Below are 25,999 nucleotides of genomic sequence, written 5' to 3'. Positions count from 1 at the left end.
TTTTATTCATCATTAAATTTCTAGATCAGAAAATAAATCTTTACTTAAACATGCACTGGACCATCATTCGTGAACGCTAACTGCTGAAATGGCCCAACAATACGTGTTTGTTCATATAAAAAAAGTAACTTTAGTCAAAATCAAGGAAATTAGTCTACTGTTATGAAACATATATCATTACCTCCTAGCCTTCCACGTTCTAATAAAATCACGAATCTATTCATTCAACCATAATGAAGCTGCAGTACGGATACCATTTTTGTGAAGAATCCAACAGTTAGTCTGGGTAACATAATCAAACAAAAACACATATTAGGAGCAGAAAAAAACTAGCACTAGTTTCGTTTCTTCCTAAAAACAACCAGGTAATGAAACGACTGCATTCATATATTACTTAGGAGAATAAGGTATTCAAGACACGCTTCATTATAAAATGACATCTTAAAATAAATAATAAATATCTATGTCGAATAGATTTTGTCTTTTCTATCATTCATCTCCATTATCATTGGATTGGACATGATATGACCTGACACAACAAAACTTGTATAACTTTACCTCAGAGTAACTGATCTCTCTCTCTCTCTCACTGTCTCTCTGTCTGTCTCTGTCTCCCTGTCTTTGTCTCTCTGTCTGTCTGTCTCTGTCTGGACAAATGCTAATCCGCGATAATTTTGTAATTCCGGATATAACGGGATCGGCACCGGAATTTTATAAATGCTTTGCTCTGTACTTCCGGCCTGCGCACCCCGCCGTGAATATTGCAGAAGAACGACGAGACAATGTAGCTACACTCTATTTTCGTTTTTCTATCATTTACTAAAGGCCGAAACTGGAAGTTTTATGGTTCAGGTATTGTATAAATTTAAATTAAAGCGTATGTATATATTCGATCAGAGGTTTAAGTGTGAAAGTGATGTTTTGACATCAATTTTCGGAGGCCGTGACGCTTCTCGCTTTCAGTTTGACCCACTGCATGTGCCCGAGTTGAAGGCCGTGCTATTCTATCGAGCAAATTACAAGTTCAGGTAGAATAACTAAAATCACTATGAAATTTTGTTTTGCATAGATTTGTGTGTGTTTAGGCTATTTCACATATTTAGTGTGACCAGTTGAAATTCAGTCATTCTGCTTGTATATAAGTTATGAGGATATCTATCGAAATAATAAACAAAATCAAACGTAAATGCGACAGCTGTATTGCCCCAGATATGACAGGATGTGGAAAATTAGTTTCCTATTGGGAGGAATCAAGCATTTTATTACGTACCCTTGTCTGCGACCTGAGTAACCTAATTTGTTAACTGATTAGAATTTGACTAAGTTAACAATGAAGAAATGCTAACAGTTTGTTTGCAAGAAGATTAGATTCCATATGTACTGATAACTACATTTTACTTGTTTTGCACAAAATAATTGCCTATGATAGGGAGAGATCCCGTGCAATGCAAGTACCAAACAATAAAAATTGTATGTTTTAAGTTTGTTTTGCCTAATTTGTATGATTTTGTTGGCTGAATCATCAGATGTCGAAGATTCATAAATGCCTCTTCAAAGAGTTCAGAATGTCAAAAAATTGGGTTTCCATTAATAAGCAGTGATGATTTGCTGGGGTTATTAAGAGGGCTAAAGTTGAATGTCATTTTTAGTACTTTTATCTTCTACCATGTCAAATGCCTTTATGAAAGAGACACCAGGGCATCCCATCTGGGGCTGGCCTATGTGGGTATTGAACCAGCAGTCTAATACTCTTGTCAGTTGAGCTACGAAGGCACTAAGAGGGATGAAGTACCCTTCTCTGGTTAACTTAAGAGGAAAATGCTAAAGAAGTTCACTTTACCAGAATCAATATTTTCATGAAATTGCAAAGAAATCTGAATTTTTCTCTAATGTTCTGTACAAATTGTTAAGCAGCATACAGTATTACTTGCCCGGTAAAAAATTTCCACTTGTCATGTGTTGGCTTAACAGTTGTGTTGAACATAATTGGCAGTGTGAAACTAGTATTTAATGCCATAACTTTGAAATATCACAGATGGAGATCTGTGCAGTTAATTAAAAACAAAATACTTCTGTTTGAATGGCATTTATTGATATTTTGTAATTTATACAGTGTAGCTTATTTAACAGATTAAGGTAATTCAATTAATGTAACTTAACTATATTTAAATTTTTACTTTAAATGCTATAATCTTTAGGAATCTGTTGTTATCAGTGACTAGGATTTACATACAGAAAAAAAACAATAAAAATTTGTATTAAATGAAGACAACTAGTCTGAAATACACTTATATATTGTGACATTTAAATTTGTGTAGTACACTCAACAATATGTTAAATAATGTACACGTATATGAAAAATCCATGAATTTGAGTATTAGATGATATGTGAGAAAATTCATTTATCAGTCAAGTCCTGTTAAAAAATAAAAGTAACACATTATATTAAAAAAAAATGGTAGTCATTTAATCTATGTCCCGTTGTCAACAAACATGAAACAATTCATTCTGATATTCATTATCCTAGTAGCATGTGGCTATATAGTTGTTTACATGTGCATGTGCTTAAGTTGGCTTAGATTTTGGTCAGCCAGAGACACCATGATTTTGAGGCTACCAAGGGGATGCAGCTATTCATAGGGAAATGAAAACGTGAACAAATTATTGTTTCAAAATACTGGAACTTAAATTTGGGTTTTACACTGTCATTGATAGCAATCATAAAGCATGATCTTTTTTGTAGCAAACAGGAAACTTTCATAGCACAATAAATATGTTCCATTCACTACGAAAAATGATAAAATGCTTTTATTTAAGTTTGTTGCTGACTTCCTTTGATCAGAGGTCTTTGGCTTGCTTTACTGAAGGTGCCACTAAAGGCCCTCTTTGAAGGACCAAACAAATGACTGCTTGTTATTGCTGCTGCAACATCAAATAATTATAAAACATTAATCGAGAGAATTAATTCATTTTCCATTTGCATAGTATACATATAGAACAATCGGTGCTTCGGAGGTAATCAGTTTTCTTTGAAGTTTCAGCAAAACTATTTTTTCTGGTACATTTACCAAAAGGGAAAAAATGATGCCATTATCCAATCGATTGAAGTCGTTCCTGTCTTCAGATGTGGTCAGTTGTAGCTTGCCAGGTTGCAGAAATATTTTGGTTATTTTACAGTACTAAGGCTAGACATCAGCATAAGTGGATTATGATATAACAACACTGTGTTAGGGTGATTTGTTAATATGAACAAAGGATTTGTTTATGTAATAATACATTCCAGTGCAAATTTATATCCAGGTATGCCATTTGCTACCATGGTGCCTTTGAATTTCTCCATTCCAAAGCCAAGACTGTGTATATATTTTTTAACTTCCAAAAATGTCGCCCAAAAAAATCACCAGATATACATGTATTTGGTTTATAGTAAGAGGAAAAAATCACAGTTTGTAACATTGACAAAGGACAAAAATACTGGTTTTAAAGGCTGTCTACCACGCATGCCATTTTATAGATGAAATCTACCTTAATGCTTTTTAAAAAAATTATTACTATTATTATTAATATTATTATTATTATAAGACCAAAAAATTGTTAGATGTTTGCATTATATCCACACATTACAAAAAACAGTATGCTGGGGACTAGAAATCATGTAATGATGTGTTGTTGAGTACAAGGCTAACGTGTAAACAACCAACTGTTCATTGATTCTGATACTTTGTAATCTGGAGAGTTCAAGGTCAAATGCAGGATGTTTTATGAGGGTGTTATAATTAATAAAGGTTGGAATTGGTTTTTAAGTCTATTAAATAAAACATTGCTGAATTTTGGCAGAGATGAGTTAAAAATTACAGCTTGACCAGAAATTATTGAAGCAGAAACAGTGTGTGTGTGTGTGTGTGTATATATATATATATATATATATATATATATATATATTATTGCTATTGTGTTGTTCAGGGTATTTTTAGGAATATTTAGAGGCAGCTGATAAACATTTTCAAGTTAAAATGCCAAAACACAAGCTTTCTCGCCCAATGCTAATAACCTCTGGCTCATAAAAATGAAACTTGCAGCTGTATCTCAGAAACTTTATCCTGAGGATGCACTTCGATTGGAATAGTATTAGAGAGCTGACAGCAGCTTTAACAGCTCATCAGCAATGAAAATTGAAGTTTTTGAGCATTCTTGCAGGCTGAGTGTGGTTGTTTTATAATTGTCAGATTCTAGTGATACAGAGAAGACATTATCCATTCTTTGCAAGATAAACTGATTCAAGAGGAAATATGAACCAGAAACTATTTAGACCCTGATAAATGTGAACCATAATTATCACAATTAATGTCATTTGTCGTCACCAGTTGGCGATCTTGTGAAGAAAGCTAAAAATGTTTGTTGGTTTTATTTTTTTAAGATAACTGCAGTGAATAAGACATACACCATTTCCTTTTTATTGAATTGTCATACACTGGCTCATATTAGTGAATCACTTTGGCTTTAAGAAGGATATTTTCTTTTCTGTCTCGGTGTCCAAAACAATCTGCAAGTGATGAGCATTGAGATGTCAGACTCCAAAGAAATAAAGTTAGTAAATATTTTGAGAAGGAGAATAAATCAAAGTTGAAAAAAAAAACATCTTTAGCATCAGTATGCTCCGCAAAAAGGAACAAAAGCAGCTATGAGCTTGTGACTGGAATGACTCTTGAGATTCTGATTTTGACTGAAATTTTGTTGTCAAGGGTCAAGTGAATCCTCAGTTTCAGAATCCTTGAATAAGAATGGTGCCAATTGGCCTCAATTATAGCCATCATGAAAGTCTTGTTTTAGCCATCTCTTTAACAGATGGTCATCATAACATGGTCATGTTGAAAATCTTATCATTAGTCCTCTTTAAGGGATGGTCTTTTCAACATAGTGTTTTCACTATTAAAAAATACCCTCACCATATTTAAATGAAAATGTTGCCAGTGTGAAATCAAACAATTTTATAAACAATATAATAGTAAATCTTGTTATCTAAGCTTCTTTTGTATAAATGGTAGCATTGAGATGGGCTTTTCACTAAAACACTTTATGCAACATGTAATTGGCTTGGAATGAAGATTATGCACATCTGACCACCAGCATATTTGCATTTTTGTGAAGGACTTGACCTAATTGACCTTGACCTGGGTTCATTTGTTTGTACAACATTTCTGGAATGAACACTGGCTTTGACATAACAGGTTGATTTTGACCAGACTGGATATTTAGTAGCATTTGATTGAATAAGATGGTAGTCATGCTTACATTTATTTAAAAGTCAAAGGTCTTGACTTAGGTTTTTAGCAATACTAGCTTGTATGTGTGAGAATGAAACAAGTGTGACTGGATGTTTTGGTAATTTAATATAGTTTGTATATGTGTCTGAATATCTTAAATCATATTGTTTTATTTTTCAAGTAATATTACATATAGATTTAATCAACGTAGCATATGTTTGTATCTTGACATAGAGACATGTTCAGTTGTCTTCTGTCCAAGATATCAGTTTTCCATGGTGAAAAAACAACAACATTATAATTTGTATGGCATTTACAGATATCTTGTGAACTTCTTGACTTAAACATACAAAGTTTGGGCTTATATTTGATTCCTAAAATTTCTTTTTGGTCTGCTGATTGACATCCACTTCATTAGACTCATGTCTTTAAATGCAGTTTACCCCTCTCTCTCTCTCTCTCTCCCCCCCCCCCCCCCGCACTTGTGCAAGCACACACATACACATGCAAACACACATTCATTTCTGACTAGAAATTGCTAGGAATAGGAATTAAATATTTCTCATTCAATTGTTCAATTTTTCTTTTTACTTTTATACAAAACTTCTTGTAAATAACTTTACATTTTTTAACTGGACAGAAACATTATAGCTTTTCCTGGTCTGCAAAATTGATGTTTGTAGTACTGTATGTAAGTTTAGTGATTGATTTTAGCTGTCATCTCCATACATAAATTATATAGAGAATATAGCATTTGGTCATTGAGCTCACTAGTGGTAATTAGGCTTATTAAAAAGAAACGTTAAATTCTGCACTGCAGGATATATATGTATTGTTTAGATTTGGCTAGTGGTTAATAATTAGTTTTAGTCAAGGCTTAAAGTAATGGTCAAAAGGTGCTTATGTAGCTTTTTTGGCCCAGATGTCACTTTTTGAATGCAGTAGAGTGATTTCACTTCACCACAAATTTGGAGATGATCCCTAATGTTTATCATTAATCCTGCGAAGTTCCTGTAGCTCCTAGTGTAGGTCTTAATACACCAGTGAATATTTCTTAGGGTCATAGTGTGCAGCCAATTCAGAGCTGGGACACTTGTGGCACACACACACATAAAAAAAACACTCACACAAAAAACATACATGCACACAAACACTTTTATCTGTATCCTGTGATTTACCCCATTTGAAGCTAAGGGATGCAGGTAATTACCAGCTTAGCTGTAACTACTTACCTGCTGATGTACAGTAATAGTGTCATGTTGCAAAATGTCCAAATGAGCCAGTATTCAGTTGAGTAGATTACTAATGACCTTAATTGTTTTCAAAAGGTAAGGTGTTGAAATGCCCACAAAAGTCAGACATGTGCACAAGTTTATGTTAGGTAATGAGCTTCAAAGGTATTTCAAATAGAATTTTTTATTTCTAAATTAATTCAGCAGTGTGAACAGGTTCTGGAATTATGCATGCAAGAATGTACTGAGTGACAAGCTAAAGAGGGAATAAATAACATAATATTGTAATATTTACACATATAAAAAAACTTTAAAATTCTGCCTTTAAATATTCTTAATAGGCTATTTACATTATGTTGCGTGGATTACCTCAGTTTTTCACCAGTATCAAAAAATGTAATTTTTCAGACAGCTGTCATGTTTTAATTAATACATTATAAAACATGGGTGGAGCATAATCTGTTGTAGAGCTTGCAAAAATATGTATTTGCGTTGTCATCATTAAAGACTATTTATTAATATTTAAGTTCATTGCAAATGAGAGTACTATTCACACTTCAGTTTTCAATAGATTTAGCCCATTTATTTTTACCTAGATTTTCAGCAGTTTTTTACTCAGTTATTCTTGGCCTCCATTTCCCCTTACCAGCTGAACCTCTCCTGGTTTTAACCCTAGCATACCAAAGACTTACAAAAATGGTACTAACAGCTGCCTCAACATTAAGAGGTTAGTTTTAGGACTGGTCAGCCTGGTGTTAGGATAATGTGACTGGGTGTGATATGCTACATGTCTGTATGGCATGATAACCCAGTGCTAGACATCACTATAAACTGCCACACTGCAGACATCTTAGTAATATGACTGAAAAATTGTTAAAGCTACATTAAAAATCCTAATAACACATACACATACACAATCCTCTCCTTCTGGGATAAACAAACAATTAAGAAACTTGAATCCCTTTGTGAAGTATATTTCAGTTATATATGAAAGATGCAAATTATAAGGAAATTTTGCTCATATAAAATATAATTTTGTTCAAGCAGAGGATTTTTTATATTTCGGTTAGATGTAGTGTACAGTATTTGACTTGAATAGTACAAGAGTAGTATTTGTGCAAAATCATGTACAAACTTAATGCATGAATAAGCAAATATCACAGTGCTTAATATCTAATTATTGAGTGGGCTATCAGTAGTGCTGTTGTGGGTAGCTGAATCCAGTTACACAGTGTGGGACAAAATATGGGAGATGTTCCAAAACACAACCTAGATTAAACTCTCTCTCTCTCTCTCTCTCTCTCTCTCTCTCTCTCTCTCTCATATAAAGGCTGTACGATTTAATATTATATGGTTAATTAGAAAAGATTTTTTTATCCAACTGAGCATGTGTGTTACTTTGACAAATTTGACAAGCTTGCTCAATCTTTTATGCCAGTGCTTTGATTGACAGTTCAACATTCAGTTCCTGCATTCTTGTGGTTAATAATAATAATGTAGTCTTCAGTCCTGGTGATGCAGGTGTTGAGAAATAAATAATTTATTATCTTTGTCTTTGTGCCTCTTGTTTAGCATAATAACTGAGCGAATTTTATTACCCTTTTCGAACCAGTCAAGTTTAAAGTATGAGAATACATCATACTAATGAGATCACGATGCAGTTATTTAAGGAAATGATGAAAACTCGGTTGCCATAGTTTGATGATGAAATTTCTTGGTACAGTGTACCATTGTACCTGTGCATGAATGTGCATTTACTAAATATACTAAGTTGAGTCCAACTGCAGACTACACATACCATGATGTCACATAATGCACAAGTAGATCTGGGTCTACGAAATTTGTTTAGAGTAATCATTAGAATGGACTACATAGACATTCTCTGCCAGCTCACTATGTGACAGAAGATCAGGGTTTATTTTGTTTGCACTTTAACTTGACTGATAAGCAAGTATATTTGGTGCTTTTTCTTTACATATTCAATGAAGTGTTTGCTGTAGAGGGCCTGTTATTTATTATAATAAGTTTGTCAGTTAATAGTACAGTGTGACCTCGCTATAGCATGCTCTGTTATAACACAAATTCAGATAGAACATGTATTTTTCTGGTACATGAAAAAAGTATTTCTTAAACGTTTTAAGAATAAAAAAGTTCATTATCATTTTGGGGAAGATATTGTGTATGAATAATATAAGACGATGGTGGTATGGCTTCTGAAATTTTATATGTATTTTTCTCCTACACAAAAAATAATGTTTTCTTCTTCAAAGTTTGAGGAATAATATGTACAAAGTTTATTCAGGAATTGCGCAGGACTTCACCAGGGTCACAAATTGTGATTTTATTCCCTTATTGGCAGCAAAATATGCCATCTGGCGATTTTTTTTATTGGCGACATTGTTGGCTGTTTAAACTTGTGTATACAACCATTGGTTTGGAGTGGAGAAATTCAGAGGCCCCAAGAGAGGATGCCGCATAGTTGATATAAAAAGCACTGAAATTTATCTGTTGTTACATAAACAAATTCTTTGTCCATATTGACAAACCATCTTAACAGTGCATTGTTATATCATAATCCACTTATGTTGACATCGAGCACCAGTACTGCATGTTTTGAGATACCAGCTTTTTTTAAAATTTACATTTTCTGGTAGTGCAGATTAAGCAGACGAGGCCTTATCGCATAGTCTATCTTTCAGATTTTTGGCCGCTCTAGTAATTAATATATTTACATAGACTGACATTTGTATGTGGATGGTAAGTAAAATTCCTCTTCTTGTCACTCAGAATTAAATCCTTCAGAACATTCACATTTTCTGTAGTAACCCCTGTCATCAGACTGGAACACCTCATTTCTATCATTCTATCATCGATAGACCCTTTCTTTAAATTTCTGACATGTGTGGAAGGCAACATCACTCCACTACCACAAATGTAAAATAAAAAAATCTTGTCTATTCAATAGGCAGGGAGGAACATTAACTTCAATTTACCATACGACAGCCAATTCATTTGTAAAAAAAAAATGTACTCAGTTAAAATAGTTTGCTGAAATTTCAAAGGAAACAGATTACCTTTGAAGCACCAATTGTTATGAAAAAGTACTCAGCAAATGGAAGAAAAAAAATCACTCAATCATGCAGTACAACTATTTGATACTTCCGCCACAATAAGATATGGGCATTTGTTTGGTTCTCCAATGCTGTCCTTTAGAGGTGACTTCAATAATGCAATGCACCCTTCATAAAAATAAGCAGACTACAATCTTCACTAAAAACAAAGTACCTTACTTCAAAGGAAGTCAGTACTGAAATTAAATAAAAGCAATGGAATCTGATGGATTGTTTTATTTTCCAACGGGATTGGAACACTTTTACTCTACCATGAAAGTGTTCTTTTTACAGGAAAGCTATCGACGGTGGCTTAAAATGAAAACTTTTACAGACTTGGGACGTACTGAACTGTAAATGTGCTGCATCACTCGTTACATGATTGTGCTGTTTTTTTCCCCCACTGAACTCAGACCTACATGACCTGTGACAAAATTATTGAATATTTTAATCTTTGTGTGCACATATTTTCGATGGAATTACTTCAATCGTGGATTCAATGTATGTGATGAGATTTGTGGGTGAGTACACAGTGTTGATACTTTATTCATGCTATACATTAGACATGTATATATAAACAGTATACACGTATATGTACCAATGTGTGGTTCTCTGAATAAAGTAAAATATTATATATGCCTTTTCTGCTTTCACTACAGGTGTATTTCTCATTTAATATGCATCGATTTAAGATGGTAACTGTGCCAATGAAACACGTATTTTGCACCCACGTTTATTACCTACCCATGGAATTTATTTTGGTAAATGCATTATTTTCTTCAACTAACTGACCTGGTTGCTTATAACACGGTTAGGGTCTCAACTACAGTGTTATAGCAGGGTCACACTGTACTGATATATACACATGATAAGTGGTAATATCCTTGCACTTTCATTTAGTAATATATCGCATAATTGTTGGGGGGGGGGGAATATGCAAATAGGATATGACTTAAAGATATCTGGTCTGAATGCTGAGTTGTCTTCTGTCATGTCATTTCTGTTTAGGGATACATTCTGATGTCAGTGTACCAGTTTCTTTATATGGCTCATCATTGTATATTTGTCTTCATACCAAAAGGTATGTGAAATGTGTTGGTTGATTGGTTGGTTGTTATGGGTTTAATATCGTTCTTTAGCAGATGATAGGCTATACATAGTAGCCACTATCTCTGGTGGAAGAATAATTTGGAAAACCCCAGGAGAGAACCCATGACCCATGGGAAGTTACTGGCAGGCTTTCTCACATGCCCATCTTGGCCGAGCCTGAGACTCAAACCCACAATAGAGACAGAAGTGGAATGTCAGTGATCTGTAAAGGCAAGCATCTTGGCCACCTGAGGCCTCCTGTAAAATGTGTTATTGTTGTATGTTTGTTAATATGGTACTATTTTACACAAATAGTTGTCTGGTCCAGCAACAGACTGGGTAGACTCAGATCTGCTGGTGCAATATGTGGAGCCTGACTTGTGATTATATACAATATACTTTTTAAAGTTGGCTATAAGACCACTCTGGTGGCCTAATGGTTTGAACATCTACCTTATATGTGGGATGTCACGGGTTCAAACCCTGGCCGAGTCATACCAAAGACAGATAAAAAGGGTACTTGCATCAGGATAATGTGACTGGGTGGGACATGATGCTGCATGACTGTGGCATGATTCCCCAGTGCTTGACAGCACTATAAACTCTCAAACTGCAGACATTGTAGTGATATTAAAACATGTTAAAAATCCAAATCACACAAAATTGGATATAATGTACAGAAAACAGCATTGTAATATGATAGTCCTTGGACAAAAAATATGAATTATTATATCAAAACAACAAGCTGAAAGAATATCCAAAGTAGCTATGTAGTAGTAATAGTGCACACAATCAGATTATTTTTCTTTCTTTCAGTTCAGTTGCAGTGTTCTGAGAACATCCAACGGGAGAAGTAACTCCACACAGGGCAGCTTTGTGTTGGGTAGGGGCAAGAGATCTAGCTATGTTGACAGCATGCCTTCGGTAGCACAGGCTGAATATGGCATCAAGGATGTCTGGCATAGCAATATGGAGGAGGAGTTTAAGAAAGTTAGACAGATGATACAGCAGTATAAATATGTGGCTATGGTAAGTCCAGTAGAATCCAATTTATTTCATTCTACAAAATAAAGGTTTGAATAATGAAGAATGATAATGCGAGCCATATATAAAGTGTCACTTTCAGAATGATGGCACCACAAAGGGGAAATAAAATATAAAGCTTTTTTAATGCTGGTTCACAAAATGTGGAGCAACCTGTTCATTTTCTGTCAAGCCAGAAGATTAGGACAAAACCAGATGAGCAAACTTCATGTACCGAAAACGCATTATGCAGTCAGTTAATTTGTTCCTTAACATGTGGGCAAAGTAAGAGGTCAGTTACATTGAATACTGACTTTTAAATTGAGTCTAGTTGGAAAAGGCCTAGATCCAGATCTGCTGTCACATAATGTGCTGGCAGATTTGGATGCATGTACTTTGTTCAGAGTAATCTGTAGAATAAACAGCATAGACCCTGATCTGCTACTGCATTAGGCATTGTTTGTACTTGGGCTCGAAATGCATATGCTAAACGCATTTGGACAAAGAAATACATTGTTAACTGAAAGAAAATTTTGAGACTTTTTTATGAATCAATACTTTTCATACATTGCCACATTTTCTGACATGTTCCTGCATTGTGATGAACTTGTTTTCGTGAATAAATTTTAAATGCTTGCTTCTGTGACACATACAAGATTTTTTCAGTGGAAAATGCAGAGGATGTTCAAATTGTTATTGTATTAATTTTCATTGTCTGGATTGTTGAAGTTTGAGGCATTGCTGATTGAATTATGAAACCTAAAACACAGTGAATGTTAAGATTCAGCTACCCTTTTTTTCTTGGTTTTTTTTCTTCTCTTGTTTTTAACATCACTTTTAACACTGTTATCTGTGTCGTGCAGAGAAAATAGGAGTTACGCCTTTCCCAAAGACACACCAAAGCAGCCAACCTGGCTTGTGCAGGTATCAGACATGGAACATTTGGATTACGAGTGTTGTGCTCTACCAACTGAGCTACCCTGGCTTCCTGTGTTTGAGCTTGCGTAGACTTCTTAAAATGCACTTGTGGCCTTGGGCCCTGTTTCAAGAAGTCTTGTTTCAGATGAAATTTAACATTAACTTGACCTCCCATGAGCTTACTGTCTAATTTAAAAGATACTATCATTAATCCAGATATTCTGATCTCCAGTTTATCGAAAGCCATAATGTTTAAAATTTGTCATTTTCAATAGTATATAAAATTTCGGGACATTTAGTGCATTTGTTTTTAAAAGCTTGATGACAGAATTAAGTTTAAGGTGTAAATTACAGATATTAAAACACAGACCTTGAAACCTCTTTAATTTCAGTACTTATAGCCTGTGGCTCTTGCTTTAATTTGTTTTGTTCTACAGGCAGAGTGAGCCAGAAAATGCAGGGAAAAAAATCTGATCATTTATTTTCCCAGAGGGATCACTATATTCTCATCATTGTGTTGTCTTATTTAATAATAGTTAAGAACTTGTATTCTGAGAGGGCCAAATTATTTTACTTTCAGTTAATTCTACTTTAAAAAAGCAAACTATTGATACTATCCTTTATAGAGGCCTTCATATATTTAGGACTGGGGCCCATTTGTTCAATCCTTGGAATTGTTTTACTACAACAGATGTATGTATAAAATGACGGGTGATCATCTAGGCCTAGAACATCTTGATGTAACAAGTACCAGAATGCAGAAATTAATCTTTTTTTAATGCAAAAAAGACAAACATCATCATGAAGTGCTCTTTATTCACAAGTAGTGATATACAACCTACTTTGCCAAGCCCAGTTTCATGTGGCATTGCATGTGCCATGTGCCTCTGCATACAATAAAGACATTATTTTCTGGACAAGATATTCCTGAAAAATGATAATTTTTATTTGCACACCAATTATCCAGCAAGAAGTAGTTATTGTTAAATGCCCAAAGAATGGCTTTATAATATTTGACTAAAACTTAAATAACTTAAAGCAGGGTTAGTCTTGGTATTAGGTTGCATTTGGAGCAAGTCAACCTTGAATTTTATTTCCCATGCATTGATCCCAAAATTGGATTTGTCCAATGACCAGGGTCCTAACAATTCTAGATCAGACACCTGTCATTTTCAGGTATACCACTTATCCCAGTTTACATGGGGGTCATCCAGAAATTTTGTTTAAAATCTGAAATTTCAGATTTTTTAATACTCCAAATCCTGATTTTTAAAATGCCTCCCCCCACCTTTAGATTCAAGATGGCTGCACCTCTTTCAAAGAAAGCAAAAGTGATGCAGATATTCCACAAGGGATACACTACAGTCATATGGTGAAAATCTATCCGTTTTTGTTTTGTTTTCATTAGCTGATATTGTGTTAATTGAATTAACAATAATTATCAGCAAAAAAGATGAACATGGAAAATGATAGCTTTTCATTTTATGACTGTAGCATACATTATTCATGTTAAGTAAATAGCATAAGACACTAGAGATGTCCATAAAAAAATAACGGATGACAAGGAGTTTGTAGTGGTTTGTGACAAGTAAGTACAGAGTATGTAATTTTCAGTTGTTGGAAGATGGCAATAATGCAACTTTCAAAAGGTAACTCCAGAGCAGGTTGAACAGTATAAATCAGCGAGAAAATTTCAACACTAAGAGGAAAACGAAAGGTGATGTCACGCTTTCTAAAAAGTGACTGGAGTCCAAGTACGATCTTAGACTTCCTCATTGCATACCACCAATGGAACAATTTAACCTTATTTCATCTTTTGTTTTTGAGTGAGGGAAAAAGATGGTTCTTTCTTTCTTTTCATTGCAGAATATATAATGATAAGAAAATCTGTTTCTTTGTGTGCATATAAGTGGCCACTTAACACATGCAATGCTTTCTTGTATCCACAAAAAACCCATATACATCCTCTATTGCTTTTCTAGAGCCTCCGCCTCAAATGCGGATAGTTGCTGGTTCGAAGCCCGACTGAGCCATACCAAAGACTTTAAAAATGGTACTAACAGCTGCCTCGCTAGGTGCTCAGCATTAAGAGGCTAGTGTTAGGAAATTAGTTGAAATAAGAGTGGGGATTATTATCCTATTAGTGTGTCATCTTGAATAAACTATGATCATTATTTCTTGCATTAGTTCACAGATGCTGGTTGGTGGTTGAGTTGGTACATAGCATTGTTATTTTATAATTAATATGATTCAGTAAAAAGTATTTTTAGTTTCTTAAATTATAGCTCTTGGTTACAAGAAATATGGACCTTTGAGGCAAGTACTTGCCCTAAACCTTTAATGTTTTGGATCCTAACAATTTAAAAAATATAACTGGAGATATTATTTTTTCTGCAGGACACAGAATTTCCAGGGGTGGTGGCACGGCCTATTGGTGAGTTTCGTAGCACCGCGGACTACCAATACCAGTTGCTGCGGTGTAATGTTGATCTATTAAAAATAATTCAAGTTGGACTCACCTTCCTTGATGACAATGGACAGACACCATCCCCAATCTCCACATGGCAGTTCAATTTCAAATTTAATCTAACGTAAGTGATTAAAGAAATAGATGATTGTATGTGGTCATTGTTAGCATTGGTTTATTTTTGCCCACCTTGTGATGTGTTCTGGAAATGGGCAAAGTGCAGTGGCTAAAAATTCTTAAATTCATCAGCAACCAACATTAAATACAAGATTCTTTTGAGACAGTTATAGTTACAGTTTGCATTAGTTGAATATCATGGCATTATCAAATTTCATGCCAGCTAGCCAAATTGTGTGAGTGTCTCCATAAAAAAATATCATAGATTTTGACTGGTTACTTTGAAAGCTTCCTTAATTTTTTTTTTAAGTGTTTGATTTGTCTTGCATTTATGTTAAGGAATATAAACATTAATCACTGCATAAAATATTTTATTTTTAGAAATTCAGAAATTCTGTTCTTTATATTTTTCAGAAAATATTGAATAAGTAAATAATAAATGTGCTTGTGTATGCAGTGATAAAAAGTAACATGGAGAAAGTTAAATTTCTGTAAGAAAAAGATGTTCCTTGTAAACATTTGAAAACTCTTTGAAAAATAACTAGGCAAGAGTATGAATCCTGTAGGTAAATTTAAATAGGATAATAGTGCCAAGTGAGCTTATGGTATGGCCCTGTGTCAGCCATGAGTTGTCTGTCAGCATTTACTTGTTACCACCCTGGAGTCCATATTTTTTTTATCAGATTTCAATGAAACTTGTAATATGTGCTTATATCATTAAGATCAATGCATATTAATGATATTAAATATGGCCACCATATCTTAAAAAATTGTCACTATTTCTCCAGAATGGATGGAGAGTATTAACGGAAAGACTTCTTATCATGCGTAGTTGGTCCTAAATAAAAATTGTGTTGATCTGTGATCCAATATAGACACCACATGGTGGCCATTTTGTTATTGCTACTCTGGTTTGATACACAACATGAAGTTTCACAAATATATATCCTGTGCTTTTCTGGTTTGTTTTTTGATAAAGATATTACAATGTGACCACACTATAACATGGCAGTTGGGAGTGTTAAAAGCAACCAGGTCATTTAGCTGAAGAATATGATGCATATACCCCAAAAAAATTTCGGGGGGTGGGTGGGTAGGATAGGTAATACATGCAGGTATAACATACGTGCTTCATTGGCACAGTTGCCATCTTAAATTGATGCATATTAAATGAGAAATACACCGGTAGTGAAAACAGAGAAGGCATATATAATAGTTTACTTTATTTAAAGAACCACGAATTGGTACATATACGTGAATACTGTTTATATATACGTGTCTAATGTACAGCATGACTAGAGTATCAACACCGTGTAAACGCCCGCAAATCTCATCATACACATTGAATCCACAATAGAAGTAATTCCATCGAAAATATGCAAACACACAGATTTAAAATATTCAGTAATTTTGTCACAGGTCATATTGGTCTGAATTCAGTGGAAAAACATAGCACAATCCTGTATTGAATAACGAAGCACATATCTTTTTATACGTCCTGAGTAGGTAAAAGTTAGTTTATGTTTTAAGCTGCCATTGGTAGCGTTCATACGCATAAGCTTTTTCTCTGCAAAAAGGAAACTTTCACAGCACAGTTAACGTGTCAGTTTGGAAATTGCAAATATTCATCAGACTCCATTACTTTTATTTAAGTTTGGTACTGACTTCCTTTGAAGAAAAGTTCTTTGTTTTTATTGATGATTGTAGTCAGCTTTCTTTGATGAAGAGTACATGCGTTATTAAAGTCACCACTAAAGGACAGCTTTGGAGAACCAAACAAATGCCCATTTCTTTTTGTGGTGGCAACATCCAATAATTGTACTGCATGTTTGAGATTGATTTTTTTCTTCCATTTGCTGAGTACGTTTTCATAATGATTGGTGCTTCAAAGGTAATCTGTTTTCTTAGAAATTTCAGCAAACTATTTTAACTGGGAACATTTTTTTTAACACATTAATTGGCTGTCATATGGTAAATTGTAGTGATTGAGAGTGATATTTTTCCATTTGCTTAATACTTTTTCATAACAATCAGTGCTTCAAAGGTAATATTTCCTTTGAAATTTCAGCAAACTATTTTATCTGAGACCATTTTTAAAAAGGAATTGGTCATCACTTGGTCTATTCTGGCTGCTGTTCCTCCCTGCCTATTGAATAAACCAATAAGTAAGATTATTTTTTTTAATAACATTTGTGGTAACAAAGGGTCAACGGACTATAGACATAGGTGTTCTCATCTGATGACAGGGATTATTACAGAAAATGGGAGCGTTTTGAAGGATTTAATTCTGAGTGACAAGAAGAGGAATTTTACTTACCATCCTGATACAGATTTCAGTCTATGTAAATATATTAATTGCTAGCGAGCGGCCGAAAATCCAACGAAAGATAGATTACAAGATAATGCCCTGTCTGGTTGATCTCCGTTATCAGAAATGTCAACAAGAAAAAAGCTGATATCTCACAACATACAGTATTCATGCTAGATGTCAGGATAAGCGGATTATGATATAACAGTGCACTGTTTAGATGGTTTGTCAACATGGACAAATAATTTGTTTATGTAACAATAGATAAATTTCAGTACTTTTTATATCAGCTATGCGGCGTCCTCTCTTGGGGCCTCTGAATTTCTCCACTCCAAACCAATGATTGTATACACAAGTTTAAACAGCCAACAATGTCGCCAATAAAAAAAATCGCCAGATGGCATATTTTGCTGCCAATAAGGGAATAAAATCACAATTTGTGACACTGGCGAAGTCCTGCGCAATTCCTGAATAAACTTTGTACACATTAATTTAAATTTGGAAGATCATTATTTTTTTGTGTAGGAGAAAAATACATATAAAATTTCAGAAGCCTTACCACCATCGTCTTATATTATTCATACACAATATCTTCCCCAAAATGATAATGAACTTTTTTATTCTTAAAATGTTTAAGAAATACTTTTTTTCATGTACCAGAAAAATACATGTTCTATCTGAATTTGTGTTATAACAGAGCATGCTATAGCGAGGTCACACTGTACTATTAACTGACAAACTTATTATAATAAATAACAGGCCCTCTACAGCAAACACTTCATTGAATATGTAAAGAAAAAGCACCAAATATACTTGCTTATCAGTCAAGTTAAAGTGCAAACAAAATAAACCCTGATCTTCTGTCACATAGTGAGCTGGCAGAGAATGTCTATGTAGTCCATTCTAATGATTACTCTAACCAAATTTTGTAGACCCAGATCTACTTGTGCATTATGTGACATCATGGTATGTGTAGTCTGCAGTTGGACTCAACTTTGTATATTTAGTAAATGCACATTCATGCACAGGTACAATGGTACACTGTACCAAGAAATTTCATCATCAAACTATGGCAACCGAGCTTTCATCATTTCCTTAAATAACTCATTAGTATGATGTATTCTTATACTTTAAACTTGACTGGTTTGAAAAGGGTAATAAAATTCGCTCAGTTATTATGCTAAACAAGAGGCACAAAGACAAAGATAATAAATTATTTATTTCTCAACACCTGCATCACCAGGACTGAAGACTACATTATTATTATTAACCACAAGAATGCAGGAACTGAATGTTGAACTGTCAATCAAAGCACTGGCATAAAAGATTGAGCAAGCTTGTCAAATTTGTCAAAGTAACACACATGCTCATTTGGATAAGAAAATCTTTTCTAATTAACCATATAATATTAAATCGTAAAGCCTTTATATATGAGAGAGAGAGAGAGAGAGAGAGTTTAATCTAGGTTGTGTTTTGGAACATCTCCCATATTTTGTATATCAAGTTTGCAGTTTCCTTTCTTCACTCCAAACCAATGGTTGTATACACAAGTTTAAACAGTCAGCAATGTTACCAGTAAAACAAATCACCAGATGGTATATTTTGTCGCCAATAAGGGAAAAAATACAAGTTTGTGACATTGGTGAAGCCCTACACGATCCCAGAACAAACTTTTACACGTTTTTCATACTTTTAAGAAGGAAAAAACTACTTTTTCGTGTATGAGAAAAATTCTTATAACATTTCAGGAGCCACGCCATGGTCATCTTGTATTATTTATACAAAATCTCTTCCCCAAAAAGATAATGATTTTTTTACATTTTTTAACTTACTTTTAAGACAGAATTTTTTTGTGTACGAGAAAAATACGTGTATGTGAAATGTTGGGAGCCACACCATGACCATATTATATCCGAATTCATGTTATAACAGAGCGTGCTATAGTGGGGTCACATTGTACCAGTTGGATATCTAGTGTGCACCATAGCATATAATTTGAAAATCCTGTTATCACTGTATAAAAAAATGCCAGATATGGTTTCAATACATGATATTAAAAGGAAGAAATGATCTTCTCCAGAATTCCTGGAAATTGTTTTTGCCCAGCAGGACATCAGTCTCTGTATGGGACTTGTTTTATTATCATTATTGATGTTAATTTCTATGTAAGTATTATATATTTGAAGTTATTGCAAGTTTTATTAATGGATATCACAATTTGCAGCTTCAGTACCATGATTTGTGGAACCCTTGACTACATTTGATAGTTTGAAATTTGTCAGAATATAGTTTGAAATTTGTCAGAATATTGGTTGGCTATGATGCTGGTCCTTGTTGTGCTGAAATATTTGAGTTTACATGAATTGTTTGTTCAGTGAAGATAACAAAGATATACAGTGTTCTCTCATAGAAGTCACAGATTATGTCATCTTACAGTGAAAGCACACTAATGAAACTGGATCTATGACTGCTCTCCTTGTAACTGGAATCCAGTTAAAATGAAAGGCATTATAGTGAGGGAGTATCTTGTAAATCTATTCACTGCTTGTCTCATTTTCTTTCCAGAGAAGACATGTATGCTCAGGAGTCTATAGACCTTCTCACCAATTCAGGAATTCAGTTCAAAAAGCATGAGGATGAAGGCATTGACGTTAGTGAGTTTGCCGAACTTCTCATGACTTCTGGTATTGTGCTCAGCGATAAAGTCAGGTGGCTCTCCTTTCATAGGTCAGTTTATTTATCTTGACATTATATATATATATAAATATATATATATATATATATATATATATATATATATATATATATATATATATATATATATATATATATATATATAATTCATTTAATATCCTAGTAGTAGTTGCAGCCCTGGGTAAGCATTAAAAAGACTAGTCTTGAAAAAATAATGTTATTAAGTCAGTTTGGCTGCATGTTTATTTACTTTGAAACCAACACCATTCAGAGTTAATGGATGCACATGATACACAGCAATGTTTGTAATTTAGTATTGCCGGGACCCAAGGTGGCCCAGTGGTCTGAGGCACTCACCTTTATAGATCACTCACAAATTACACCTCATTCTATGTGAGTTTAGATCTCATTTCAGCCAATGTGCGGATGTTAGATTGCAGTAGCTTTCTGTGGATTGGTGCTTCTTCCAGGGGACTTCTGGCTTCTTCCTTTGCCAAATATACTGGCTGCCATATGTAGCCTATCATGTGTTGCTAAATGGCATTAAAACCCTATAAAACCAAAATTCATTAAGTACTTTTGATCGCTTGGTACATAGAATGTGATTTCTTAAGTTAAGAAACATTGTGTACATAACAAGAAAGTAGTTAATTACATTCATGCATCTTTAGGAGCAGTTTATGTATTTCATTAATTATCCTTCCTACTTTTGGCTCTATTGTTAGCTTAATCACACGTCCAATGCATAACAGGTTCAAATCCCGTCCAGAAAGACCAGCCTGAATCAACTGTCATGTTAGATCTTTATGGAATGCATTTAACTCCCATAACCTTGATATCAATCCCCAGTACCAGTCTGTAATTTGTAAATTACTCCATTTATGCTGCTGTTGACAAGGGAATTTGTGTTGATGAGTAACTACATTGTTTAATCTGGCAGAGCTCTTTTTCAGATTTTGGAAGAGCATACCTATACGAGACATATATTCACACATACATATGACAGTGTAACTTATGTAAAAGTAGAATAAAAGATTTTATATGAATTAGGATGCATGGTTGTCTATTTTGTCTTCCATCGTCATCAACAGCAGCTACAGAGCTGCATGAATATTATTGAAATGGATCTTAATATGACAGTTTTATAGCTCTTACATACAGAATCTTCTGGACATTAATTTAAAGTCCACATCAACACTCGTATATCTTTCCTTTATTAAAAAAAATGTCAACAAAGATTGCTGTAGTTATTTTACATGTCATTTCTTTTTTTATAGTGGCTATGACTTTGGGTACATGCTGAAAATTCTGACAAATACAACCTTACCTACAGAAGAAGAAGAATTCTTCAGCCTAATTAAGTTGTACTTTCCAAATATCTATGATGTCAAGTATCTGATGAAAAGTTGCAAAAATTTGAAAGGGGGTCTACAGGAGGTCGCAGAGCAGCTAGAGGTAGATAAAGTTTTCTCATTTAAGCATGTTCCAAAATTACCCACTGGCAGAAACAAACTCTATGGATTCATTCACAGGTGCTCATTTTCTGAAATTAACTAATTTGGCTACCAGATTTTCTTCCTCAAGACATTATAAAACAGTTAAGAATTATATAAATTACTTTCATCATATTCCCCAATGAATAATTATAGCAGATAATTAAAACATTTAGGTTAAATTTGATACAAGTGTTACTGACTTTGAAAAATGTTGGAAACAGCTGAACATTATGGTATGGCAAAGTTATATTGCCTGCTGGTACAATTGTTTTGCATGGGCCTTGTTGTGACTGCAAATGTTTTCCTCCATTGGTCAGCCTACCTGTAAATATCAGATTTTTTTTATCTCTACTGATCATATACCGGAGTTTTTATGGTGGCTTGTTGTCTGTGGTCTGTCATCCATTTTCCTTCCATTAGCATAATTTTTTTATATTTTTTTATTGCTACTCCTCCAGAACTACATGGAGGATTACCACGAAACTTAAGGCACTTTTTAAAGGTGTAGTTGACGTATAACAAAAATTGTAATGCTTGGATATTACATATTGTCATGGGGCCCCAAGTGGTCTAAAGCTATCACTGTTAATGGATCATTGCCATCTCACCTCTGTCAGCGTGGGTTTGAGTCTCAGGTTCGGCCGTTGTGGGCATGTGAGAAAGCTTGCCAGGAGCTTCTGATTGGTTGGTGGATTATTCCTCTGCCATTTTTACTGGTGGCCATGTATAGCCTATCTTGTGCTGAAAAATGGCATTAAACCCTACAAAACAAACATATTGCCACCACAGCAGACATATTGAAAATCTTGTATCACTACTCCCTGAATGAATGGTCTTAAATGAAAATTATGGTTGCCACCTTTCTTGAAAATGTTGTTACTTCTTCTCCAAAGAATCATTCATGTTAACATGGGGGTTTTAATATCAGTAGATGAAAATGTAATCCTTCCATTAGATGGAAAGTTCCAGTAACTTGAAAGATCACAGACCCAGTCTGTCCCTCAAAACATAAGCCTATATGTAGTAGCTGCCTTCTTTGTAGTGGACACCATTTGGATTTGTTGAATTTATTAACATTGCCAGAAAATGTGCCTTTTCTTTTGTCCAAAACAATTTCTTGAATTCACATTGGTTTTTTAATATTTGTTATTATACCCTCAGTCTTTTGTGTAGTAAGTCATTGGATGTACTCTTTTGTGAGTTTTGGGGCATTTTTTTGCAGCAGTGCCCTTGATTTGCTATCAAAACTAAGGTAGATGATAGCTATTCCTATTGGCAATCAATTTTTATCATTAATTCATATAGTTGTGGTTATTTCAGGACTTCCTATGTAGGTATTGTCTTTCCATTCATATCCAGACGTTTTATGACCTCTGTTCTTTATATATTTTGAATATATCTTGTTTGATAGTACATTGACTAACGTGATGAATCTTGGATGCACCTACATTATCTTCAAATAGTGCATTTCACATTTCTCACGTGAAATAGTGAGTTTCTTTGGTCTCACACCTCCCATTATTAACCATCATTGTCCATGGTTTGTTTTGGTGGTCTGACATCACTCGTTATTGGTACTAAATTCCGTTAGATGGAGGTCTCACATCATTTGTTATAATTATCAATATTTCTGACCTCTTATTTGTTGTTTTAGAAATTTTTCAATTTCCGGAAATAAAATGGAGTGCCAGTAAATGCATTGATATAAAAAAAAAAACCAGGGATACAAACACCCACCTGCCTGTTTTTCACTAGTCGTGAATGTACAGACAGTTGTCCATTACGTTGCTTGTGGTCATATTAGGTATGGGATGACATTAGGAGTAGGAAAACATGTAAGAGGAGGAAGAAATGCCCTTCTTCATTTTTATCTCGAAGCATGTGGGATCCTTCTCTGAATTCCTAAGGTCACAGAAAAAGAAGACAACTCCTTATCTCTGGAGAATGTGGGATCCTTCTCTGGGGTCGTCAATGATCTAGAAGAAGAATAACTCTTCATTAAACAAGGGCATTCCTAGATTCCAGGAGAATATGGAATGATTCTTCGTGGAGAATTATAAGACCCTTGGACCCATGATGGTTTATCTGACTGTATTTGTCAGGGTTTGTTCCAAAACTTGGATAGAGACTGAATACCCTCCTTTCCATGCCCCTGTGAAGGAGTAGTAGCACCCTTTCTAAGCACCTTAGACCAGTGAGGGCTGAGAGTGAGTTGCACAAGCATGCACACACCCATGAGGTAGGAGCAGCATTCTCTACAAGCCCTTAGCCCAGTGATGTTGTCTAGAAGATTGAGCCATCCTGGAACATGAGATCTGCAATTTCACTGTACAAGTTCAGCGGAGGGCTCCTCCATCACACAGTCACCTGACCAGTCCATCACTGGTGGTCAAATACCGGTCACCAGTTATTGTCCTCCAGGCACAGGTCACTGGTCTTGGAGTACTTGACACCAGCCATTAGAGTTTCATCAGTACAAGGAAAGGGTTGGGTTGAAACCCTCTCCATCCCCTACCCTCCAAGAAGCCCTGCAGGGGATGCCATTCTGTGGTAGTGGATTTGAGTCAGCATCCCCCTTCACTGTCGTCCCTCTTAAACCAAACAGCATGTTAGGGCATCTATTTAAGGGATGTGAATTGTCCTTCTCATTTATGATACCATGGAAGCCCAGGCATTCACCTTATAGCAGTGCTAATGTTGTAACTCTTGAACACATTCAGGCAGTAGATGATGATAAGGGCTGGCTTACTGCTGCCTTTCCCTGGACTTTTTGTCTCAAGCCCTTGGGCTCAGAGGAAAACAAAATTATCTCCACTTTGGAGAGATGCTGTTGAGGGTCTACCTCACACCCAGATCTTTTACTACACCCATTCAGTTATGGTTAGGGAGTTCAGATGTTTTAAAGAGCCAGCAGCTGCAGGGCACCATTAGGGGTATCCTGTCTTCCCCCATATGCTGAAACATCTGGTCTCAGGGGCTATAAGTAGTTGCCTGACTCCAGCAACAGACCTGATTCTCCAAGGAAGACTACATTTTCATCCCTTGTCTGTCCAGGAGAGGCATGAGTGGTACTTATAGAATCTGAGGTACTGCCAGGGATTGAAAATGAGGAAATCACACTAAATTTGTAAGAATTTGCACATTTAGACAGCAGTGGTTTAAAAGAATTTGCACAGTTTAGTTTAATGTAGCCCATATACAAATATACTCAGTCCAGTATACAATTTTTTTAAAAAACTTAAAACCCTAAAAGTGCAGATTGTGTCATTCAGGCTAGGAGACGGTCCTCGTCCATTGATTATGATATAAAGTGGAAAATCTTTTGTGATTTGTGTGGTAGGAAAGGCATTAATCTAGCTGCTCTTTTATGAGACAATGGAATGAGCTAGATGACAGGGAAAGGTTGTTTCTGGTTCAACAGCAATTATGGGTCTATTTCTCTCCTTTGCAAACCAGAATTTTAGCCCCATTTCCTAGAAATCAGTCACAGCTAAATATGTGCTGGGAATGATCATGGTAGACTTATGCCTGGTCTTTATGGTTGTTTTGTCCACTTGTAAAGGGAGAAGGAGGGATATAAAATGTCTTTTCCTAATTTTGAAGGACTGTTATTTCAGCATCCACATTTCCATGTGGATTGTCATCACTATCAAGAGAGCTTATCAGTCCCTCACTGAAATGGATCTTTCCTTTAAAGCTGATGAAGTTCGAGCTGTTTTTCATTTTTCATATGCATATCAAACTCTTTCCATATTGGAGAATGTTATAAGAGCATCATTTTTTTGGTCATTTATTATTATCTCCTCCTTTTACTTTTGGTCTTTGGCACAATAGCAATGACACAAACAGTTTCCCTTGCTGATGCCATATTAATATAGTGGACATTTCTATAGTAGGGCAATTATATAAATTCTAAGACAGTTTTTGAGGCTGTCAGCCTCACACTGCACTGGCCAATTGAAACAGTGCAATAGCAACAATTAATATATCATTGATATTAAAATCTAGTTAGGGAGATGATGTAGTACTTCCTTGGCTACTGCAAGATTTCCTGCTCCAACCCTGCTCTGATGTACCAGAAGTAGTATTGGTCCCTAAAAATAGAATGGCTTCTGCATATGGACCTATGACATGGGGAGCAGACTTTGTGTTCTTTCTAGTTATCAACTTAATTGTACTTTTCATCTCACGAGGGATGGAATTTTGCATGTGGATGAGGGTAATTTCTGTTGCAGAAAGGTAAACAATGCGGTAGCAACAGGTAAGAATTAGTCATTAAAG

General features: G+C 34.9%; 1 protein-coding gene across 1 annotated transcript in view; it reads left to right on the top strand.

The window, feature by feature from the left end:
- Positions 1–737: 737 nt before the first annotated feature.
- Positions 738–25,999, top strand: part of LOC149797020 (CCR4-NOT transcription complex subunit 7-like) — a 40,515-nt gene continuing 15,253 nt past the window's right edge. Inside the window, exons 1-5 of the mRNA XM_089961677.1 lie at positions 738–852; positions 11,512–11,724; positions 15,034–15,227; positions 20,094–20,255; positions 21,500–21,677. Of these exons, the coding sequence (XP_089817803.1) occupies positions 844–852; positions 11,512–11,724; positions 15,034–15,227; positions 20,094–20,255; positions 21,500–21,677 (756 nt within the window). The 5' untranslated portion in view covers positions 738–843. The remainder of the gene's footprint in view (positions 853–11,511; positions 11,725–15,033; positions 15,228–20,093; positions 20,256–21,499; positions 21,678–25,999) is intronic.

The sequence above is a fragment of the Sinohyriopsis cumingii genome, chromosome 6 (genome assembly GCF_028554795.1).
Source record: "Sinohyriopsis cumingii isolate HCF-2022 chromosome 6, ASM2855479v2, whole genome shotgun sequence".
Lineage (NCBI taxonomy): Eukaryota > Metazoa > Mollusca > Bivalvia > Unionida > Unionidae > Sinohyriopsis > Sinohyriopsis cumingii.
This window is presented reverse-complemented; position numbering and strand designations above follow the sequence as displayed.